Source organism: Electrona antarctica (assembly GCF_951216825.1).
Source record: "Electrona antarctica genome assembly, chromosome: 2".
In the NCBI taxonomy this organism is placed as follows: Eukaryota; Metazoa; Chordata; class Actinopteri; order Myctophiformes; family Myctophidae; genus Electrona; species Electrona antarctica.
In genome coordinates, this window is record NC_136807.1 from 41,827,236 (window position 1) to 41,851,370 (window position 24,135).

General features: G+C 41.8%; 1 protein-coding gene across 1 annotated transcript in view; it reads left to right on the forward strand.

Moving 5' to 3' along the window:
- cpne5a (copine Va) overlaps positions 1–24,135 on the forward strand; it is a gene marked incomplete at both ends in the record, with an annotated part of 93,659 nt that overhangs the window by 62,295 nt on the left and 7,229 nt on the right. Inside the window, 7 exons of the mRNA XM_079492584.1 lie at positions 3,106–3,147; positions 4,170–4,245; positions 6,478–6,531; positions 8,053–8,114; positions 22,840–22,886; positions 23,205–23,386; positions 23,973–24,100. Of these exons, the coding sequence (XP_079348710.1) occupies positions 3,106–3,147; positions 4,170–4,245; positions 6,478–6,531; positions 8,053–8,114; positions 22,840–22,886; positions 23,205–23,386; positions 23,973–24,100 (591 nt within the window). The remainder of the gene's footprint in view (positions 1–3,105; positions 3,148–4,169; positions 4,246–6,477; positions 6,532–8,052; positions 8,115–22,839; positions 22,887–23,204; positions 23,387–23,972; positions 24,101–24,135) is intronic.

Genomic DNA, 24,135 nt, shown 5'->3' on the forward strand with positions numbered 1-24,135 from the left:
TCATATTTAATGGTTGTCTACTCCCTCCCCTCCCCTAGTAGGGGTTGGCAGTGACAGGGATTATACAAACAGGATAATTAGGGGCATTTACAGTTACAATGTTGTTATCATGACAGGCAAAAGGTATTTTTAACATATGGCCCTCCTAGTATAAGCAAGGAATTTTGGTGTTGTTTACCAACCCTGGCTGACAAACCCGGGGAGTGTGGGAGAAGGTAATGCATGAAATCTTTGCAGACGCTAGGCGATCCTTTCCCCCTTAATTCCCACAAGCGTTTGGAACCTTAAATCACTGGAATTATGTTGACAAAGTTGCACCCACACATGTCACAGTTCTTGTCATGCTTGGAATATTAAAATTGGTATTTAAATGCAAATTTTTGTTGTTACAGCAATACAGCTATAATATACAGTACATGGGCATCTTGTGGTCTCTTTTGGGGGAAAATAATTGGTACCAAACGGAAGTTATTTTTTAAATAGTTTTCCCTCTCATAATAGCACCTCCAGGATGTGCCAGCATTGATAATGTGTGTATGCAAGCTGCATACTGTACAGTACCTGCCACCACGCCTGCAAGTCAGCCATGCATCTTCTACAGAGAACCAGTCAGTACACTTGCTAATGTTATCTTAGTTAGTTAGTACGATAGGCTATAGTCCAAACATTGCCCACATTACAGTCATGCCAATAGATTGCACGGCTTAGAAACGTTACAGCAAATGTTAAGATTGGTCCATTTAAATGTTGAATAAAAAGGAATACCAAAACGCTCACCCCCAAAACACAGTCGCCCCTGGCGCAAACCTGGCGACCTCAGCACGGTCTGTAACTGGTATTCCTAAACGTAACCTCAGTAAACCTTATTTTTAACCTTAACCTCTGTAAACTGAACCCTAATCAGTGGCGTGCACAGACATTTAGAGGGGCAGGTGCTCAAGTGAAAAAAGGGCACCTTGTGCAGCGCGTGGAACTGGCCGGTTGCCTTAATACTTTTTTTTTTATCAAGAATTGATCAATGTCACCATGGTCCACATACTGTACACTGTAAAAAAAAAAAAAGGTATATATATTTTGTTTTTCAAAAGGGCACATTGCTGTCCAGAGGGCAAGGGAAGGGTTGCTCTAGCACCCCCTACTGTCTATCTGTGCACGCCACTGACTCTATTCCTAAACTTAACCGCAGAAAAACTATGCCTAACTCTAAACTTACCCTTACATCCCAGCGTGCGGTCGTCGAAAAGAAATATGAGGGCGAGCGTGTTTTGGGGTAAGTCTTCCGGGTACCATAAAAAGTAATAAAGTAAGGTCATATGGCTTCGCTTCTTTGATACCACTGGCATTAAAAAAGATGTCTGTGTCTTGGATTGCAACGGACAGTTAACTTATAACAGAGCAAGATTGTTGACACGGTGACACCTTATTCCCCGTCGTTACCACATTTATTTAGCCTCTTTTCAAAAACAAAAAACTGTGTATGCGTGTTCCTATTTCGCTTCTTAAGAATCAAGGTTTATAAGTAAACTCTCATATTGTCTGTGCTGTGGAATGGAGCTGGTCTCCATTGTGACATAATGAGAGGTATTTACAACATCACTCTTATTGCGAGTATGGTTTAAATGCAGTGTTCAGTATTGACTCAAGGCCTGTGGCCAAACAGTCTCATTTTCTCAACTTCTGATATCACGCAGGTGTGTGTGCCATAGGTTATCTCAGCTGGCATTCATTTACTGTTCTCTCCATTCTGCGCTTCAGATGCTCTCTATGGGGGCATGGGGCTGTTTTGTTTTCAACGTGTGTGTATGCAATGGTTCTGGGGATTCTTTTGCACAGTTTTGTCTCACATGTAGTTGTCGACGGTTTGGCTTAAATATTTATCATAACAATGAAATGCTTCCCATTTCCACTAAAATAAATTGTACCGCATGTACAAATTGATTGAACATATTAAGGCTCAAAACTAGGGTTTGTCAAAGCATGGAGTATGGACCATTTTGTTTCATGTAAGTGTATAAGACCTGCACATGTTTGTTTGAACGTGTACACTGGAGACAGAATGGGTTCAGGTGTAGTTATCATGGCACACCACTTTCTCTACTTTCAACAATCCACTGGACTGACAGAAGCTGCATGGTGGCCTAAATCAGCTCTCTATCAGTGTTAGTTGAGTAGGAACTGTATGCCCTGTTCTTAGTGAATGGGTTCCCTCTCAGGCATACTGTACTTATTTTGGCTTCTCACCTTCTCACTTATTTTAGGAGCTTGTGAAGAAATATGCTGCCTCCCTCCCATGTGGTTAGTTGTCTATATTTGGCAGACGTAGCACACTTTTTCCAAATGTTCAGCTCAGCTCTCTCTTCCCTGTAGAAACAGGATCTCTGTATGTGAACTACATTTTCTCAATGAATAATTCAATAATATCCTTGCATTAACCACGCCAACCCTAGCATATATCTATTCTGGGCATGTCATAGTGGGTGAACACTGAAAATTGGCGAACATTTGGCGATAATAGCAGAGCTACAATGCAATGCAACAGAACACGTTTGACCTGGCTGTTTCCGCTATGTAATGTACAACAAAGTATACTGTGTGTATACAGTAGGATTTAAGTAGTTAACTCTGATAAGTATATTGACTGTTTTGCGCTACGGGACAAGCTAAAGATAACCTGTTAATCTTGTGAAAGCGAGTTATCAGCTAATGTGTATTCCACGCTGCCCGGTACCTTTGTACAGCATATTTCAGTTTTTAGGAAGTAATGATTTGTGTTTCACTCCCCCACTGATTGCATCCACAAAGATTCTCATCTGTGTGGATGCAATAGCCTATATGTGTTCTCAAAGAGCAGGCTAACTAAGACTGATTTAATTCAGCTTCTACTTAACGGTTAATAAGCGGTAATTGCTTGTTTTCACTGCTTAACCAAACGCACACAGTGAGGAGTCCGGTAGCTTATCTGCTTCTCCTAATTAGTCCGGAGACATTCTTGGAAGGTTCTGGGAGATTTTCCTTGAAGGACGTTGATGTAGCGAGGCCCATATGTTAGATCAATGTGCTCACTAACATTAATCCTCTTCTCCTTGCCTTTGCTTATGTGTGCAGGACGATCAAGGTGGAAGTGTATGATTGGGACAGAGATGGAAGGTATGAAACACACACACACACACACACACACACACACACACACACACACACACACACACACACACACACACACACACACACACACACACACACACACACACATGCGCGCACGCACGCACGCACGCACGCACGCACACACACCTACAGTACACACACAAGATAAAGTCTTGATTACTGCTTGAGTTGCAAACATGGTGTTATGAAGGAAACGACGCCCAGCATGGAAGCACCTCATTTGGCGGAATGACAGCGTGGCCTCACAGCATGACGTCACATGGCCTTATAGAAACCGGCACACCATGAAGTGCAGAAACAGTAGAAATGCAGAGAACTCATCAGTGCAATCAGATAAACCAGAGACAATAATATAACAATAATAACCGTTAATAAGCGTTTCTCCCTCAGCTGGCTAACCGCGAGGCTCCCGACAACTTCCACCAAACCCCCCAGAAGTGGGCTTAAAGATGGGGAGCCATAGTTTTATACTTTTTCTGTTTTGTATGTGTCTATGGAGTTAACATTACGAGTCAATTAGACCCTCAGGCGTAGTTATAATATGCAAATGTGTCTTCCCTGTGTATTTTTGGTTTCTTCATGAAAGATGAAAGCCTTACACCGCTTTAGTGACACACTAAAATCAGCCCACAGCTGTGGGTGTGTCTTAAGTTCAAGTGGGTGGTGCTAAAGTGAAAACCAGGTATACTTGAAGGCAAATACCACTCATGTGATCAGTGACATCACGCCAGCGTTGGCCTGCAGAGTACACCGGCGTGATGTCCCTGATCACATGATCCCAAGTTCTAGACCTCCAGTTCTAGGCTCAACAGAAGCAGGGGTCTTTTTTCCAAACCTGAAAACCATCCTCTCACCTTTATTTTGATGTATGTAACTTATCTGTATCTGACATCTTGGCATTTGAACCTCATTCACTTTCCCTGGGGTTAGGGAAAGTGACCTAACCCATGTGCATCAGATCAGAGTGCACAACATATTTGACCTAGTGTTCTTTATATATCTTCTAGCCACGATTTCATTGGTGAATTCATCACCAGCTACAAAGAGCTGTGTCGGGGTCACAGCCAGTTCAACAGCTATGAGGTGAGTTCAAGTTTAAGTTCAAGATTTGTTTGTCCCACACGGGGACATTTTGCTTCCTTCAAGGAACAAATGCAATACGTGCTTGCCACAAAAAGAAGGACATATCTCTGCCCGTCCATGTGTCTGCAGTTCTCGTATCTATTATTATACTATTTTTGCTAATTTTTTTAATGATCCACTTATAATGACATTCCCAAAGATATAGGGAAGAAAGGTTGACAACAAAACAATAAACAGCGTCATGATTGTTTATAAGGTTTGAGAATGACTGTCTAACACCCATGGGATAGTGGAAGCATAAGAGACATTACACATTACATTATCTCATAGGCCAGTACAATAGAGTATTTGGTCTAGTATTAGAAAAACCTATATGGCCAGTTGGCCACTATATGGCCTCTCCTTTATTGAACCTGACTAGCCCATCAGTCTCACATGTTGCAATGTAAGCTGGACGAGGTTGGACAAGATGAGAGTCCAGAAAGCAGAATGCAACAGAACAGAATTTGTGATTGGAGTCCCCTTACACAACCCTTTGTGGGACTGATTGGGTGTTACGCCTAGGCCCCGGGAGGACCTTGCCGGGCCCTGCTCATTAAAACACTTGCCACGTTATATTAGCTAGTGGATTAGTCACGGAGGCGGCTTGAGGAGAGAGGGAGGGTTCCTGGAGGAAGTGAGAAGGAGAGAGCAGGGTGTAGGGAGCGCTGGGCCAGGCAGATCAAGAGCGAGACAAAGAGAGACAGAGATGGAGTAAGTGAGCAAATGGTGGCATGCAGACTTGCCCTTTTCCACTGCTGACATGGCAGAAGCAGGTGCATGAATTAACCTTCAGGAGCCCTTGTTGGAGAATGGATTCCAATCAGGAAGCTGGAATAGGACAGCTTCTTCACTTTTGGCCCCTCAGTCCCCCAGAAATGGCTGAATTGGAAAGCATGGCTGTACAAACTTAACGACACTGCCTCTTCCACTGACGATTAACTGGATTTTGAAAAAGTATCAGACCACTTAGTTCTACCCCTTTGTAGCTCCCTGTGCGCTCAATCCCACATGTATATGTAAGACCTGAGAGCTTTAAGTCCCTAAGGTGTACTGGAGTTGACCGTAGCCTAATGCTAACAGGGGAGCGCTAATGGAGAGCGATGGCTTTGCGATTTAATGTGACCCTGGCAGTGAATGATGGTTGTGGTTCTACAGAGCATGATTTCAAAGGAGTAGCATCAGGATCACAGAGGCGGAGCAGAGGGTGGGTGCCCATTTGCCCAAGGGAAGGAGCAGGCTAGAAGGAACACCAAAGGATCCTACCTTTGACTTATTATTCAGTACAGTACAGTACACCCTAGGCAGGTCCTTTATGTTATATGTACTGTATGCATACTGTAGAATGAGCAGGAGAGATGTTTTGGCACTAATGGCTTGCCGCTGGATATAGCCCATGACCCCTTATCTCAAGCCTAGAATGTTACAGTAAATACAGTGAAGTTTTATTTTATAGTGATTTAATAGGAACACTGTTCCTATAAAAAATGTCTGCGCCCATAACCTTGCTTACTGTGTGTGTGTGTGTGTGTGTGTGTGTGTGTGTGTGTGTGTGTGTGTGTGTGTGTGTGTGTGTGTGTGTGTGTGTGTGTGTGTGTGTGTGTGTGTGTGTGTGTGTGTGCGTGCGTACGTACATCTCCAATAAAAACCTAAAATCAATCTTCTGCTGAATTAATGTATTTTATTTGAAATGTGTGGCTGCAACTACAGCATTTACAGTGTGTGGGTGTGGGCGTATGGGTGTCTTATCTGCTCTGTGTGTACATAACACATTCTTGTATACCAGGGAGTTAATGCACTATATACTGCACTGTCGCTGTGTGTATCACTTGCCCGTTTGCTGTTTATTTGGGATTATATCTTTCCAGCAGCAATATACAAGTTATGGGACAATATTCTTGTTGTCCCCGGGTTCTGTTGCACATTCATGTGAAATGTACAGTACAGTGCTCTGCTTCTCATAAAGCCTCCCTGAATAATCGGTGTTCGCCCTACAGGCGCGATCAATGCTATCTCTCTCTTACCTACTGCAGTTATTGGAATCGCTCCCTATGCACCATTACCCTCCCAGAAATGCAGGAGGAGCACAAAGATGTTTTTTTTATAACTTGCCCACGGCTGAATAAAAAGGATTGTTGTGCTGGAAGTTTACATTATCTCTCTCTCTCTCTCTCTGCCTTGCACTGATATTAGGTGGTGAATGCCAAGAAGAAGTTGAAGAAAAAGAGATACATCAACTCAGGGACGGTAAGTGTGAGATGATCGAGATCAGCGCCACCCTGCCCCTTGCCCCCTCCCCCTACCAATGCATGCGTGAGCGTGTGAGAGTGACTGAATATCTTTCATTTCACCTGGTATTTAAGTTGCATTTAGATGTTTATTGTGCTCATGTATACTATCTTCCTTTTGTATGTGTATTTTTTGTCATGTCAGCTCATCTATCAATGTGTGACACATTTTCTGCAGCTCTCAGTGTGCCTGCGCACAGACCTTGTGAGAGAAGTTCCTTGTATACCCCCCTAACGTTAGTTATTAATTAAAGTCACATGTGGGTGCTTGTTGTTGTTGGTGCATATTGGCCTTATTGTTGCTGCCGTTGTTGACAGCAATTACACATTTCTGTCTGCCATTGCTAACTGTTTCTGAAGGTTCCAACTAAGTAGTCTACTTAGTAGACTAATTAGACCACTTAGTTGAAACCTTCAGAAACAGTTAGCACTGTACTTGTTGGTCATAGGTTGCAAACGTCATTGGTTTTCTGGCGATATAGGTTTTCGTCTGGTTTGTTTGTTTTTGTGGATGAGCTGAGAATCGACTAATCTAATCTGACAAGAGTACTAAGAATACCAACATTTTCATATAATTTTCCCCCACTGTGGGGTGATAACTTGAATATCCCATTAACTTTATAGGATTATGGAAAAAAGAACCTGTGTTGGATCCATCCAATATATTGAACTTTTCATTGGTTCAGTATTTATAAAACGTAACCACTTTTGGAAATAATGGCAATAGTCGATGCGACGCAAATTGCAACATGTTGTGAGCTTGTAGATCGGCTAAACCGTACTTTTGTGTGACACTCTTGTTGTAGTAGAGCAGGAAAAAAAAAGAAAAAAAAGCTGAATTATGAAGATATGTTTTTTTTCCTCTGCCCGACAGCAAAAATACTGTATGTCTTCTACACACAGGTTTTTGGTGGTCGTTTTTAGACTGTGGATAAGCTGGGAATTGACTTGTCCAGGCCAGGGTTTCTAGTCTTGTTTACCTTCATCCCTAAGGAAGTGGTTTGATGGAGCCAGTTCAGCTTTCTTAATACCTCATCTCCATTTTCAGAGCTTATCATGCAGATTGGTGAAGATGTAGTAGATGAGGAAAACATTCTAATGGCCCCAAGGCATTCTGAATATAGAATCGAGTCCATAATAAGAGTATACATCCTATTAGTGAGCGCCAGTGAAAGATGTTTATGGGAGAGAGAGTGACGGCATTGTTATTGCCCAAGCACTGTGCTATCTGATTGCTCTGACTGCATAATTGAAATCAGAGACAATTCATCCATCATACTGGCCCATCAACTCACAGTCAGATGAATGTTGGATGGTGGCTTGGCTTTGCTAATATGTCACCCGATGCCTGGGTAAATCACGTTATGGGTGGTTAGCCCCAGGGCCAGCCGCTAATGTGTAGATTGGTAAATTGTGTTTTCCTTAATCGCCCAAGATTCAGCGCAACCGCTAGATAATCAGTTTGGTCTCCATTTCCCAGGTGTCAGTGCTGTCGTTCAGCGTGGAGTCAGAGCACACGTTCCTTGACTACATCAAAGGAGGGTGAGTTTTGTATGCTTAGGTTTGTCTATCAGCCATACTTCCGCAGTGACATGCACCCATTGTTTTTTTGTTTTTTTTAATGATTTGTACTTGTACTGTATTAATTTTCTTTTATATATAAAACATTGACATAGACATAGACAAAACACAACCAAAGAAAAGCATAACAAAAAAACACATAACACAACAAAACAAAACAAAACAATATAACAGAGATGCACAGAAATATCCCGCAGTCCACCCCAGCCCCAATTCCAGACATATTCCTTCAGTGTATTTTTCTAAAGTCGCAGCCCGTTCAGAGCTCACTCAGAGCCAGAAACTAATCAGAGTCCTGATACGTGCATATGGTAAAAGCCCCATTTTAAGTCATAGTCGTCCATCCTATTGAGCAGCCTGTATGACAGTCGCTCGTAAGCGGCCACCCATTGGTTTTATTTAATTGTATGGCAGCTTAAATGACTTCGCTGTTGTAGTTTTAATGCATGCTTGAGTGGCTGAATACAGAAGCACTGAGGTATTTACATCAGAGAGCCAACAACACTACTGCTCAACTTCAATACAAGACCCAGATTACTGTGCATTTAGATTAGGACTCGATTAAAACAAATAATCTAATTAATTAGAGGCTTTGTATGGATCGAAATTAATCACGTTTAATCGCATATCAATGTTTGACCTCAGAAGCTTTTTTTTGTTTTTAATTTTTTCAATTAAAACAGATTTTGGTATACTCATAGCGTGCACTGGGGTTTGTCTGTTGGTTGGTGCAGTGCACTGGGGTATGATCTGTATGCCTGAAAGTCGTCCAGTGAGAAATGTTTTGTGTTATAAGCGTGATTAAAATGCGTAAATTCTTTTCATCACGTCAGTAATTAATCAAAATGAATCAGTTAAAGTCTCAGCCCTAATTTAGATGCATCACTGTAGCTCCTTCTGTCATTCTCTCTTGTTCTGTCTGTCTGTCTGTCTGTCTGTCTGTCCGAATTGCATTTACTTTTAAGTGGCCTGGAAGTTTCCATATGTGCCTAGAGCCTGTCCCCAAAGGAGACAGCCCACTCTGTGGCTCCAGCCACACTGTGATGATGAATATGAATGACGGTGATAAAATATGAAGGGGATCTCGGTGCTTAATTAAAGGCGGCCAACCCGTCTCTGTGGATCGGTGGCTGCCCAGAATTTAAGCTTTTACTCTGTGTCCCAGATCTGTTCTGTTGGTCCCTCCCTGGCCTTGAATACACGCACGCACGCACGCACGCACGCACGCACGCACGCACGCACGCACGCACGCACGCACGCACGCACGCACGCACGCACGCAGATTTAATCAGAATGTCTTCTTGGAACAACATGCACCAAACACCAAAGCTGTCATATCGTCACTGTGGGGGGAAACCCTGAATAGACCGTTACTTTATAGGATTGTTGAAAAAAGAACCTGTGTGTCAGTAGTCTCTCACGACAGACTGTTGGCTCACACAATTTCCAAATGGGCTGTTTTTCCGTTTTTTGGCCGATGGGTTCCCAGCAGTGGCGTATCCAGGAATTACGTTTTGGCCAGGCAAGATATGTTAATTGTCGTCTCCCCGCGCACAATCGTAGGTTTTCAAAGAGATATACCTGCCACTGCCAGACGAGTGGGATACAAAGGCTGAAAGGCATGCATTTACATTCCAATGGGTGATTGAGGGTCGCGCTCTACCGCAACGGCCAATCAGCTGTCCATTTTAATAGTTCTCATGTCTTGTTTTTGTCCTCTTTTTTCTCATTGTATGGATTTTGGCCAGGCCAGAAATGGATTTGGACAGGCGGCCGCCTGCCCTCGCCTTATTGTAGATACGCCTCTGGTTCCCAGATTGGTGTTTCAGTGGATCCATCCAATATATTGAACTTTTCATCCATCCATCCATCCATAGTCGGGTTGCGGGGGCAACAGCTCCACCAGAGTGTTCCAGACGTCCCTCTCCAGAGCAACATTAGTGACTTCCTCCTGGGGGATCCCGAGACGTTCCAAGGCCAGTGAGTATTTCCTCCAACTGTGCCTTGGTCTGCCCCGGGGTCTCCTCCCAGTGGGACGTGCATCGAGGACCTCCCTAGGGAGACGCCCGAGAGGCATCCTAAGTTCCTAACCAGATGCCCGAACCACCTAAGCTGGCTCCTTTCCAGGCGAAGAAGCAGCGACTCTACTCCGAGTCTCTCTCGTGTGACTGAACTTCTCACCCTATCTCTAAGGGAGATGCCAGCCACCTGTCGAAGAAAACTTATTTCGGCCGGTGGGAACGAAGATTGCTCGGTAGACAGAGAACTTTGCCTTCTGGCTCAACTCTCTTTTCGTCACAACAGTGCGGTACAGCGACTGCATTGGTTCAGTAATTATGAAACCTGCGACAAGCGTAACCACTTTCAAAATAATGGAAATAGCCGATGCGACGCAGCTTGTAGATCAATGATTTTCGCTACTTTTGTGCGACACTCTTGTACGATGAAGTAGAGCAGTAATATATATACAGTATATATATATAAGCTGAATTGTAGATATACGTTTTTAAGTAGCTTTGTGTGTGCCTGGGTGGCTGGCTGGGTGGCTGGCTGGCTACCTGTGTCTGAGCACGGAAATTGCATTTGGTTGGTTTTCAAAACCAAGTGTCACTGTTGTGCAGCCTAACACACACATACATATTAACTGTATATATGATGAGTTCAGGTGTATCAGTACAGTACAGTACAGTACAGTACAGTACAGTACAGTACAGTACAGTACAGTACAGTACAGTACAGTACAGTACAGTACAGTACAGTAGAGGGACCCCCTGGGGACCCCCACATGGTAACTCTGTCATTTCTCAACCGTTTCGGACGCGGGCGGCTCCTGGGCGCGTTCCTGGGGGTCTGAATGTTCCGGGTACCCACACACGGAGTTGCACCACTTACTTCACACGGGTGTGATTCTTTTTCTGTCTTCTACACTGTAACAGCAACTTGTATAACGCGTAAGACTCGAGCAGCAGGTATGAATGTGGAATGTGGAATGTGGAATGTTGAGTATGGAATGGAAGTGTGTCGTACGTGTGGATGAACGGAAAATACTATTTTTGTAAAAAGTCAAATGGTGATTTCCTAGTATAAATGTGGCGTTGTGAACAAGTAAGTATGAAGAATGTAGTCCTGGTATTTTAGTTAAGTGTCACCACCCATGGTTAGTAGGACAGCAGTTAGCAGTTGTCAGCGGCAGACTCAAAATAGCAGGTCTACCCAGTAAGTGCTGTCTTGTTGGCACAATATAACAATTTCCCAGAGTCACGGCAAGTTGAGTGTAATTGGGCTTTGTCACTCTCTATATTTGGACTAAATAGATAGGCAAAATTATACTCAAAGCATGAAATGTATAGGTAGTAAGTAACTCCTTACAATAGGCAATATTTGTAACTGTCATCACATTTTTTCCCAGTCAAGACAGGAACCCCTGTTTTTGTTTTTCCTAGGAACCTTTCGTTTTTGTCGCTATACAGAATATATCGGTATGGCATTTTTTGTGGAAAGATTAGAGAGGTCCTCAGGGAACTTAAGATCAGATTCAAGTAAGGGACATTTTCCAGGACAGGCAGTTCAGAAAGTAGCCCCGTTCTTCTCCATTGACCATTGACAGCAGCTGCTCTGAGTGGACACACTTGGGACGGGTCGAGCTGGGAAGTCTGGTGAGTGTAATGTTACTTATACATACACGATATAGGAATACTCTGTAGCAAGTAAATGTCCAGAATTCAAATGTAGGCTTAATAGTAAATTAGTGTTAGCTGTGGCTGTATTTAAGAAACTAAAACAATTTAGCAGAATGTCTCATTTTTAATTATAAAATAACTGTAAAATAAGCAGATCTACGAGCTCACAATGTGTTGTTCTTGTACATTAGTTATTTGCAACATGGAAAAAATGTATATAGGGCTGGAGTGGTTAATGTATGATTTGTAATAACCATAATCTACACAGTGACCAGTAATTACAGTATTCAACTACATGCGTATATACGGACAGGTCATCCAGTAGGGAAGACATGGTTTGGAGTTGTGTTGAGTTGATCATATGGACAAGCGCAATTCCCTCATGAGAGAACTTGCATTACCGCGTAGGAGCATTTGAGTAATAGTATTGTGTGAACCTAAAAAGTGAGACACAGAACTCATACGTTAGTGTGAGTGACGTGCAATTAGATATGTAAAGGGTATTATTGGTAAAGTTGATTCACCAGACATAGAAATCAGTAGTACTGTGTTTTACGGAACCTGATTACTATGGGACCATCAGATGGATCGCCTATCGCATCGCACGGCAAGTCACATGTACAGTCAGACTGTTTCCGCACTTCGATGTCTGAACAGTATGCGTGTGTTGGTTTGGGGCCCAACACAGGCGGGAATTGACTATTTCCCGAATTACATTTTGGGAACATGGACATGCAGGCACTTGGACAGAGGCATGAACAATGGAGGACTATATGTGAGGAAAGGGAACATTCCAGGGATGAACTAATGACTGTCTTTTTCCTTTCATGTGATGGAACACTGTGCGTCCACTCTGTGGCGAGGTACGTGCGATTGCGATGGTGGGCCATTGGTGATGTCATAGTGAGTGGGTGAGTAGAGAGTACTGCTTTTTGGGGTCAATCTGATTCAACTTTGCTACAGTGTCTCAAGACATTTTACGTGTAGAGCAGCGACCCCTGCTACATGCCTAAATTAAGCAGTTTTACGATGGGGGTAACAAGACACTGTCCTTTAAGCGGGGGGAATCGTCAAGCTTGATGAGAGACTTTTTTGGCTTGTCAATATGATCATACAACTTTCCTATAGTCAATAGTCTATCAGACAACTGAATTAAGGGAGTTTTAGGACTCACAAATCTTGTAGTAAATTGGTCTTGATTCAAACGTAATATTAATGAACAAGTAAAGTAAGAAATAAGTTGTTGTCACCAACGGTGGAGGGCATGATGTCATGTCTCCCTCCCATGCGTGCCCAGGAGCACTGAAGAATATATATAACACAGGCAGATAGATACCGTATACTACTGAGTATCTCATATTGTAAGTAAGACTCACATATCAAGGGGTACCTAAATCATTGGGCTTGACTAGTTCACCAGCCCCCCCAACGCCTAAGGCAAGGTAGCATAGGCATTTCCACACGCAAAATGTAAACTTGTCCGCAGAAATAGCCTGATCACAGCTGTTAAAATAACAGTGGGGGCTCATATTGTTCAGTTTTCAGTTCAGTTTAGTTTCTCTAATTTAAGGAGAGTTTCACAGCATGACATGTCACTTACGCCAACCAGGTGTCCATTTGCACCCCTCCTTTCAGAGTAGCAGTGTGATTGACAGGCATCAGTGTTTGGGGGGGGGGGGGGCAAGAGAAGGTCCCCTAATAGTTGCCTCTGTCATAAGACATTGTCTCTGGTCAGCAAGATGTGTAAATTAGACTTTAGACCAATGTGAACCTTTACTGTCCTCTACGAGGACTGGTGATGATTATTATTCTGGATAACTCACACTCATGGCAAATGCCCTGTTGGCTCATTTTTGTAGTCAACATTTACCTAATACCTCTCCTACCTCACTTTATTCAGCTAGAGATCGTGGTCAGGCATTTCACTTAACTATATTCTTGATTCCAAGCAGTGATGTAAATAGATTATCAATGTAATGAGTCCTGGGATGCAGGAATGATTTTGTAAATAAGTCAGGGGGATCTATCAGTCCCATGTAAATAACGTTAGGAGTTATATTTTGCCATTTTTACAAAGTGCAGCATACTCCACAGTTCAGTAATACACACATGCACTGTCACTGAGGGTGCATGGTTACAGCTGCTGTTGCATTGTAGTCAGAGGAGGACTTAGAAGGAAGGATTTTTATTATCTGGACTTTCCATCAAACAATCAAGCAGCAAGCATACTGGTCAATTAATTAAGACGCATACACATTTGTATGATAAGCTATGAGGTTCAATTTGAATGTCTAGTTGATCATGGTGTTCATTTATATATCAATAAATATATCAATAATAGTGTAAACCATATACAGTACATACTAAATACTATTTTAAGTTACGAGTCATGTAAATACTAGCATTTTATTTTAAGAAATCAGTTGAGTGAACCCGTGGATCAGCTATTTTCAATGAACAAGATTTAACAGTTAAAAACCATTTAACCAAGTCGGCCTTCCTTCCTTAGTTTATTTCTTTATAGATGTGAGATCATTTTATTTGAAGTTAGGGAAAAAAAAATGTACCGAAAGATAGAAAAGGATTTTAAAAATAGCAGATCTGCGTGCACAAAACATACCTAGCACGTTGTTTCAATTATAGATAGACTGGCAGGAGGAAGTGACGAATAGGGTAAAATAGCTTAGTGTTAATAGGATGTTGATGCTGTTAAATAGCTTAGGTAATATTAAAAATGTTTAAAGTAAAGCGATGGTTCTAGCAATTATGAGCAATTCTATGGATAAATTCTATCTATGTCCGACAGAAGTGCTCAGAGGGGGGACATGTATAGTTTAAGAAGTGTATAGTTTATGAAGTATAGTTTAAGTTGAACATAATTTAATTCAAATTCATTTTAAGCATTGGAACATAATTTATTCTTGAGTCTATGGCGACATATTGTCAAACCTCTAAAACTACATTCAGTAGGCTGCTGAAACAATAAACAAACAAAACCTCTACGGCATTTTAGATTGCATGTCAAATTGTAGATGTACCGAGTAGAATTGCGGGCCCACATTTGTCTGAAAGATCTGATGAGTAAATTAATGTTATTTCAAAGGACCTGGCCTCATGTCGCCAAGGTAAGATGTTAGTGTATGTAAAATAGTTTGTTTTCATGTTCTCGGTCAAAACCGGTTTAAGTCACTCTTAAGTGCACGTCTGTGAACGTATTATTGTTAGAAGGAAACTTTATGCGTAGGTTCCCCCAGTGATGAGTAGTTCGTAGGCGGGGTCTCGGCTCTACCTGCAGAGTACCACACATGCACACAGCATCCCCAGCATCTGAATTGCAGCAAATGTTAGTGCAGCCCAGATGACATACATCATGATCTCTTTTAGTTTCTTCACAACTAGAACTTCACATCCCTCCGGGTAGAGGTCTTCAGTATGAGCAAGAGATCCAGTGCAGGCTTCTGTATTACTTTTGCAGCAGCTAATGGGGACGCTGTTGTTTTTAGTTTCATTAAACCAGCGAGTGTTCATCCAATCCGAGTAAGTGTGGATTCCGTAGCACTGAAGCTGTCTCTGCACATAGTCGATGGCACGGCTCGGGGCATCACTGTTGGCGCCATTGTACTCGTCATACACGTTCCGAATGGAACCGTTAACCTCATCTTCAACCTTTGCTCTGTAAATATACCCAAGGAACAGCCCGCAGACAACAGCAACAACCATGAACAACCTGAACCCCTCAAAAACAATCAAGGACAGGGGGGAGCAGTTGTCACAAAGACTTTGTCCAAGGAAGCTATTTCCATGGGCACAGCACTCAGAAATAGACACATATTCTTCAACAGTACATGTGCAGCGACGCTGGACACCTGATGAACTGAAAGACATCATGAAGGACCTTCCAGACCACAAAGTCAACATGGAGCGCTGGTGTGCAGCTGTGTTAGACTTGATTGAGATGTATGAGCCATCGGCAAGAATGCTCGAATCTGTATTTCGCAAAGTCTTTGGATTAAAATGGCTACATCTCAGGGAACATTTTGATGTGAATGGAGCACAAAATCACATTGTCACTGGACAGCTGCTGAATCACGGTGGTCTTTTTGACAGCATCAAAGCAGCATTTCCAGTACCCACTGATTGGCAAAAAATTCACAGCACTAAGCAATGGCCTGATGAAACCTGTGACACCTACAGAAATAGACTGGAGAACTGCTTTCAGAAGCACTGTGGTGTGCCACTAGACAACCCCGCTTTCAATGACTTGTTAAAAGCGCAGACAGGTGGGGCCCAGCCGGGGGTCAAGTGGCGACCTATGGGTTAGGCCACTACACAGATTTGGTGTGATATGGAGCGAAGTAGAAGACCTACGCAGTGGCAAGTGTGGAGAATGAATGGCCCGGGTATGTGTGGAATGTGATGTTTATCGAGTAGGCCTATAAGTGTTGACAATTTAATGAATATCTTCCTTTCCCAGTGTGCATGGCATGGTTAATATGGCGATATTGACTAACTCACTAAAAACTTAGAATAACTCATCTAGGAAGAGTGTTGTGATACAATGCAATTACAGGAGGAAGGACAAAGGGAAAAATGAGTATCTATAGACATTACACCGACAAGGTAAGAACCTACTCACTCCCACACGATCTCATACATTATTGAAATATTTGTATTGAAAGGAGGATAGTGCACTAGTTTGATGAAATACAGTGTCAAGATGCAATAATGTGTAACCTGTCAATGTAGTTAATAACCATAAGAGAGGGAGTTAACCAGAAATCAGACTGTGAAAGATTGTGATCAACTGTGATCAAGATAGATCTTAAAAAATCATAATTATGTATTATCATCGGGGGAAAAGTATAGAACAAATGTTTTAGAATAGGGGTAGTGTGTTGTTTTGTTTTTTTTCCAGCTCTGAAATCCAATAAATTAAGAGAAACATATCAGGAGATGTGTTTAAACAAGGAAAAAAACAAACAAACAAATGAAGACAACCGGAGAAAGCACTAAAAGGATTTGGGTTTGTATGAGGGGTAAATATACACACATACAGTGACGTCAGTCTAGTGTTATATGAATTACAATTTAGGCATTTAGCAGACGCTCTTAATCCAGAGCGACTTACATTAAGCAATAACAAAAAGCATGGCATACATCACATGTATAAAAAGTAGTTATCATGAATCATGCGTAAACTAAGAACGTAACATTGGAGTATCTATGTAAACTATACATACTATACTATATAATATATTATACATGTGTACTATAAAGTGCTATGACTACATAAAGTGCAATTCTAGAGCTGTCTACATAACAAGCTGAAGCTGAAGACAATTAATGTAAAATAATAATAATAATAATAATAATATTGAAATGAATTTTGTATAACCACCTTTTTAACCACGGTGGAAATAATTCAAGTGAACAAAATTACCTGCAAGTTGTTCTCCCTCTAAGAAAACCTGACAGACATATAAATATGTCACATGGGCCAGTGACACCAATGAGAGCCAAGCCACATCATCATGTCCGTCCAGAGACTCCAGACGTCCCTACAAGGCCCACACGCATTCCATCCCCGCAGTCACCCCCCAGTGACAGCGATGGGAGCCGGATAAAGACAAAATACTGGGCCCACCATGGGGAAAAAAGACTAAAATGCCATGCCACAACTTGTGACAGAAACATAAGGAGAGGAGAACATTTGCGTGGAGGAGAAAACCACGAAAAAAGACTACACCTGATGCTGGCTTATGAGTGATCGCTCAAGACAAATCGAGGGTCGTAGGTTGGAATTTCCCAATAAGAAGGAAAAGGGTTTTCGCCCCTACCAGCCATCAGAAGTTGTGTGTAATAAAAAGAAAATTATCATGTGGGTGGACATTGAATACACTTAAATGTAAACCTTTCTTACTCTAGGAGATAGTCCATATATAAGTCATCTTTTTGTAGTAAATTTGCAGACAGTATAGTATCTCATGTTCCTTGGTATAAATTAATATGAGACATTTAATTTACATATTTGAAATGGTGGAATGTAGTGGCAGAAAATACTACACTGCCTGGAGCAAGGCTTCCACCTGTTGATTGTCTGTCAATATGACCTATTCTTACCCAAGACCCATGTTTAGTCTTGTCCACTGACCACACCTCCAATGTATTTGTGCTTCTTCATTTTGTATAAGAGAGACTCATTTGAACAGCCAGGGAGGCTTGCATGCGTGCACCTCCCTGGGCTGGTACAGACCACTCCTTGTAATAAACGTGACATTGTTTCAGTCCACTCTCTACCTCGATTATTTCTTAAAGTCTCTGTTAGGAGTATTAATAATCCCATCACAACACACAGTGGAAAATTATAGGAAAGGAGAAAGTGATGGGTGGATAGATGGTGAAGAAAGATCATTAAAGTATTGATTGCTTGCAGCTACTTAGTGCGTGAGCAATGGTTATGTAAAGTAGTGTTCTGTTCTGTAAACTAGTGTTTCTCAAACATTTCCATGTGAAGGACGCCCACATTGGTATTTGTTTGCGGACCATGCACCATTTGAAAAGGGTTTAGTGCAACGAAGCCTCATAAGAGAAGAGTTGAAGTGGTTAAATTGTTCCTCATTTTGCTGGGGACTTATGGGGGGCCCTTCAAGGACCCCTGGGGTCCCCGGACCCCGGTTTGAGAGCCACTGCTCTATACTCACCAAATCCTATATTTAGAAAGAGGGCGAGGCAGGTGAGAAGGATTTTCTTCTTCTTTGTAAGTGACAGTGAGAGTAGTTGGTCCCAGACACCAGCCGGCATGAAAACCAACAGTTAAATATTGATGCTATATTGATTTCTTCCAATTGCAAGTGTTTGCCCTACCACCACCAACCACCATTCATTTTGTAACAAATGATCACTGTGTTGAATTTTAGATGTCTTTTTTCTCACTGGAGGGGAAAAGAGTGATTTATTTTATCCCCCTCTTCAAAAAGATACGACCTAACGGTTCTCAGAGTGAAAGTTATTTTTTTGTTAATGTTCAACTGGGAGGGGGATTTTATAATAGAGGTTACTAAAGGTCTCAAAGCTGCCCACGCCGTTCCATTCTGAGAGCTTAATGCAAGATTTATAGATTCTTTTTCATCAAAGGACCATATTTAAATGTTTCTTTTTAAATTAAATCTTCAATGAGATCACCCAGGGACGTAATGATTAAGGTGTAATAGCTTCATAATACACCACCACTGTAATGTGAGGATGTGATATTGGTTAGGGGTGTGCTGAAATATCGATATTGCGATATATATCAATACGTCCTCCCGCGATAAATAATCGATATCGATTATTAAAATAGCGATATCGATATTTCAAGTTCCAAGTATTTTGTAGTTGCAGATATCGTGATATATCGTTGATGAAATTGCATACAATATATCGATATATCGCAAATATCGCAATATATCGAATATCGTGATATATATCGTATCGTGAGGTACCCATATCGTCCCACCCCTAATATTGGTGTGGTATTGTCCCATCACCACCAGACTGCAGTCTGCTGGTTTTACAGGATACAGATGTAAATAAAGCTGTGTTTCCTGTTCTACCCTGGATTTGAACCCCGGTCCCCTGCGCCATTGATGAAATGTTTACCACTGAGCTAATAGAGCCTTTAAAGAAAAGGTCTACCTTGACCTCAATGTCAACATTTGTGTAAAAATAGAGACAGGATCGTGTCATATAGAAGATCTGGGACGACAGATTGAACAAAATAATATTTTATTCACACACAAAATTACTAGAGCTGTAAATGAATGGGTTGGAGATGCAATTTAATTGATCCTGAAAGAAGTAATTAATTACTGTACGTAATCATGGCAGAAAACATTGAGATGTTTCTCTAGCTCAGATTTGACAGTGTCCGATTTTGTAGTCTGCTCTTGCTGGCTCAAACAAGAAATTGTCATAGAAATATCATTCTGCAGTCCCAGCCTTGCCTCCCTAGACATCTGAATTTTGTTTCAATTCACTTTAGTGCAACACTAAATATTTTTGGAATATTATGCTTTTTGTCAATCCGAGTTAACGTTAAATGATTAATCACAATAATCCTCTGTGATTCACCACACATGGCATGTCATAATGGTAGCCATTTTGCTCTTACTTCATACTTGGGTACTTGGTTCAGCTTTCTGTCATTCATATCATGTGGCACGCGAACGGTGAATACACGTCAGACAAACAGACGGAATAGGGCAACATCTGGAATGTTGTGGTCTGCCTGCTGTGTGAAGATGCAGTAGAACCCAGATACAGTATACAGTACATGAATAGTAGAAGTCATTTGTTGCTGTCAGACTATTCCAGTAACTCAACAAAAAGCTTTCAGTTGTAGATGGAACACAAAATCACTCTGGGAAGGTGTAAACTAGAGTGGGTGAAATGTGTTTTTGTGCAAGCTCATTGCATCATTTTTGTTATTTTCAGAAATGAAACGAAGGGGGGCACAGGGAAAGAAATGAGAAGAAAATCAAACACTAGTGAAAAAAGAAAACATGTTGAGAAGAGGCACAAATCGAATTTAACTACATTATATACACATCCAGCTGGTACATTATGCACATGAGGTTAGACATAAGTGCAAAGAGAGTATCAGCTCATTTTGTCAGGTTCAACCACATAGTCCTCAAAGAGCAGTAACTTTCAAGGTTCAATCCACGTGGTAGATAAACTGGGAAAAGTAAAGTCCATGGCCATCACGATAGGTAAAAATCGATATGGTAGATTTACGCGGAAAAACGTACATTTTAAGTACATTTTATAACAAATAATTTAACCGAACACTTCTTATCAAATTGAGAGAAGTACAGTAATTATTCCTACTTTCGCTGCACTTTTCTCTAATAGCAAGTGGCTCCAATGAGACTCCCGTGATTTCCCAGACTGTATTGTTCACCATGGGAATAATAACTACAATAAAATGAATGAGATAGAAGCAATGAGATAATAGAGTGAACAACGAATGGAGATTAGTGGTCCAGTAACCATGCTTTATTCAAAGAGGTTAGATTTCATTACTGGATGGCATCACACATAGGTGCATGCAGATGAAAATGACACACTGGCATTCCGAAGCCCGCAATTCAGACGCACTGCCATTCCGACACACTCATAACCCTGTCCTTAACCCTAACCGCACACAGAAGCCATGTAGTTGGAGAGGCGGTGCGTTGGAATGAGCCTTGCATAGCGATACTGATATCACTGCATGGATATTTGTCTGGTCCCTCTCAGTATTCGATTTTTTCCCCGCAATGTCCGGTTGGCTCGTCACCACTTTGGCCGTGAAGTCCTCCCAAATTGAGAGGAGCCAGACGTAATCTGCCTGGGGCATTGCAAAGGCAGATGAAGGCTGGCTATACGAGGCTATGTTGGAATGACACTCTGTTCCCGAAAAGGACATGTTTTGTGGTGGGGGCTTTACCTGCCTAGCTGAATAAGGGCTGAATTGCTTTGAAGAGCTAAATGGCACTATGTTTATGACTGCCAGTTTCCATAGCTTCATTCTGATACATCGCCTTGCTTTTTTTCTTCTTTCTATAAAAGCAGGTGCTAACCGCAGAAATCAACCGAGACATTCAAATAAAGGCAGCGTGTCATCTCAACAATTCCCCATTGTCAGCCAAGCAGTTCAACTCAATGCTGATTAATGAGGCATGGTCAGAGTCTCCCCAGGAGAAAAGCACTATTATCTGTGATACAATGCTGGGTGGCATTTCTGAATGGACCTGGAGTCAGGAGAGGCAATCAGCGGTAATCACAACGAACGAGCACACACTTTGATCGGCCTTACATCCCACTGCCTCCTCTGTTGGTCTGTCTATCTTGGGGAGCAGGCGAGGCAAATCCTAGCGCAATGTACTCCTGTTGTTAGATTGTGTTTAGTTTCTCTCCAAGGTCTTGACTCTCACAATCACTGTACTCATGAATAAAATATGTCTGAAGGTGTTAGGTCAGCCCTTTGTGATGCTGCTTGCAGATTGATGAAACAGTGGATATGCTGAGTGGAGATCCCTGAAATCTCCTTTGATTGACATCATCGGCTAATAATGTATTGACTGAATCAGAGTGAGATGAGGATGACGATGATGATTGTTGTAATGGTGGCAATTACAACAGTGATGAAGATGTTGCTCAATGCTCAGTGTTCAGTATTATGTGTTAAACAGAAAGACAATAATGTGTCGATGGTTACACAACTGCTCCTTTATCTCCCTTATGTATCGATTTAGCTGAACCCAAATCCCTGAAGTGTGTTTAGTGAAGTCATTTTGTAAACTACTGCATCGGTTTGCCCTGTGTGCAAAGTGCAAAGCACTTGGTAAAATAAGTTACTATTGGTAAAATCTTGGTAAAATCTTTTAAAATACCTACATTTTGTTTCTGTGATCAGGTACTTTTTATCAGGAACTCTCTTAATCACTTTACTTGTATAGGCTATATATGCTATATATATATATTGGCATCCATCACTTAAAGATTCAGGATGGGTTTTTGAGCATGTCTAGGCAGACACCGTATCGCTGGCTATTCCTACAAGTGGAGATGAGTTGGCTAGCTTGACTTGTTCTTGAACCCACTTCCATTGCATTGGTGGAAGCAGAAAAAAAAAAGAAAAAAGAAAGAAAAGGGGAAACAATTTTTGGAGACTCTACGGTTGACTGAGCCATGTTACTTCCCAGGTGAGAGCTCAGGGAGGAAGCAGAGTGAAACCTGGGTAATTGCGCCACTCCTCTGGACAGATGGACAGGATTAGGCCTCTAAGCCAAAGTACTTAAATGTTACGGAAACTCGATGGGAGTCCTTGAGAGATGGAGAAAGTGTGGGAGTTAGTGAGGTAGGACTCGGAGACAGCAAGCATTCATTAAGCTGCAGTGCTGGGGCCAGCAGTTCACTGTGAAGGTATTGTGAGTTTTGAATTCCTGCTAACCAGCATCCTTTTCCATATCTGTCTGTTTCAGCACCCAGATTCACTTTACAGTGGCCATTGATTTCACTGCATCAAATGGTGAGTTCTCAAAATAACATCATTTGTAGGCTGATGTATGACTATGCCATTTTCCGTGAACCGCAGTCAGGATTTATGGGTCTTTCTCGCAGAATATTATTTTTACAGTCTGAGTTATGGATTTGTGTTGTACAAAAGTGCACACTGGGAATGAATGGTATTCCCAAAATACTTAAACCGTTGTACTTTGTACGACATAGTGGTTTCCTGTCTGTTTTAGGATTGACTTATACTAGACCCTAATTACACCTTTGAGTTATTAACCCTGCTGGTTGTCAGTAAAAGTACTTTACTGACTGACTCTTCCTGTCTTGAAAGGCAATCCATCCCAATCCACTTCACTCCACTACATGAACCCCTACCAGATGAATGCCTACGCTATGGCCCTGAAGGCCGTGGGAGAGATCATCCAAGACTATGACAGTGATAAGATGTTTCCCGCCCTGGGCTTCGGAGCTAAGCTTCCTCCTGATGGGAGTGTCTCCCATGAATTCCCTCTGGTAACTATCACCGCTGGGGCTGCTTGATCGGCTGTTACAATCCCCCATCAAACAGTCAAGGCCTGATTACGCAGCTTAGACTTTTCAGTGAAGTGAGGCTGAATTTGCATGAATATTTTATGCATTCCCAGTGGAGTTTGCCTTTTGCATGTGCCTTGTTTTATGTTTTTAATGTTTATTCCAATGTGCGTGTAAGACGGTGGTTAGTACCGTATGTGCATTGATGTCATGGGTGCATCATTTCTGTATATTTTTGGGTGAATGATGGTGCACCTTAGATATGCATTATTTAGAAGGAATTTAATTTGCTTTTTTATAGTGCAAATTAATGTCTGTACTGTAAGCCTGACGGAGTCTTAATTTGGCTTCTCGCAGCTAGCTAATGTCCTCTGGCTGCTGTACAGTACACTTAATGAGGGGCATATCTACAGGGTATTGCCTCTATCACTCCATGTTTCCATGAAAATGTACATTAGCATCAAGACTAATATTGTAGAATCATTTCTACCCCCATCCTGTATTCCCTATAACTTGTAAATATCATCATTTCATTGGTTTTCACGTCTTGATTTAAAACTTTTCATAGAACGGCAACATTGAGAACCCATACTGCAATGGAATGGAGGGTATTCTGGAAGCTTACCACCAAAGCCTTAAGACAGTTCAGCTGTACGGACCGACCAACTTCGCCCCAGTTGTTAACCACGTAGCAAGGTATACTTATCTGGCTATCACATCGCATCCTAGCC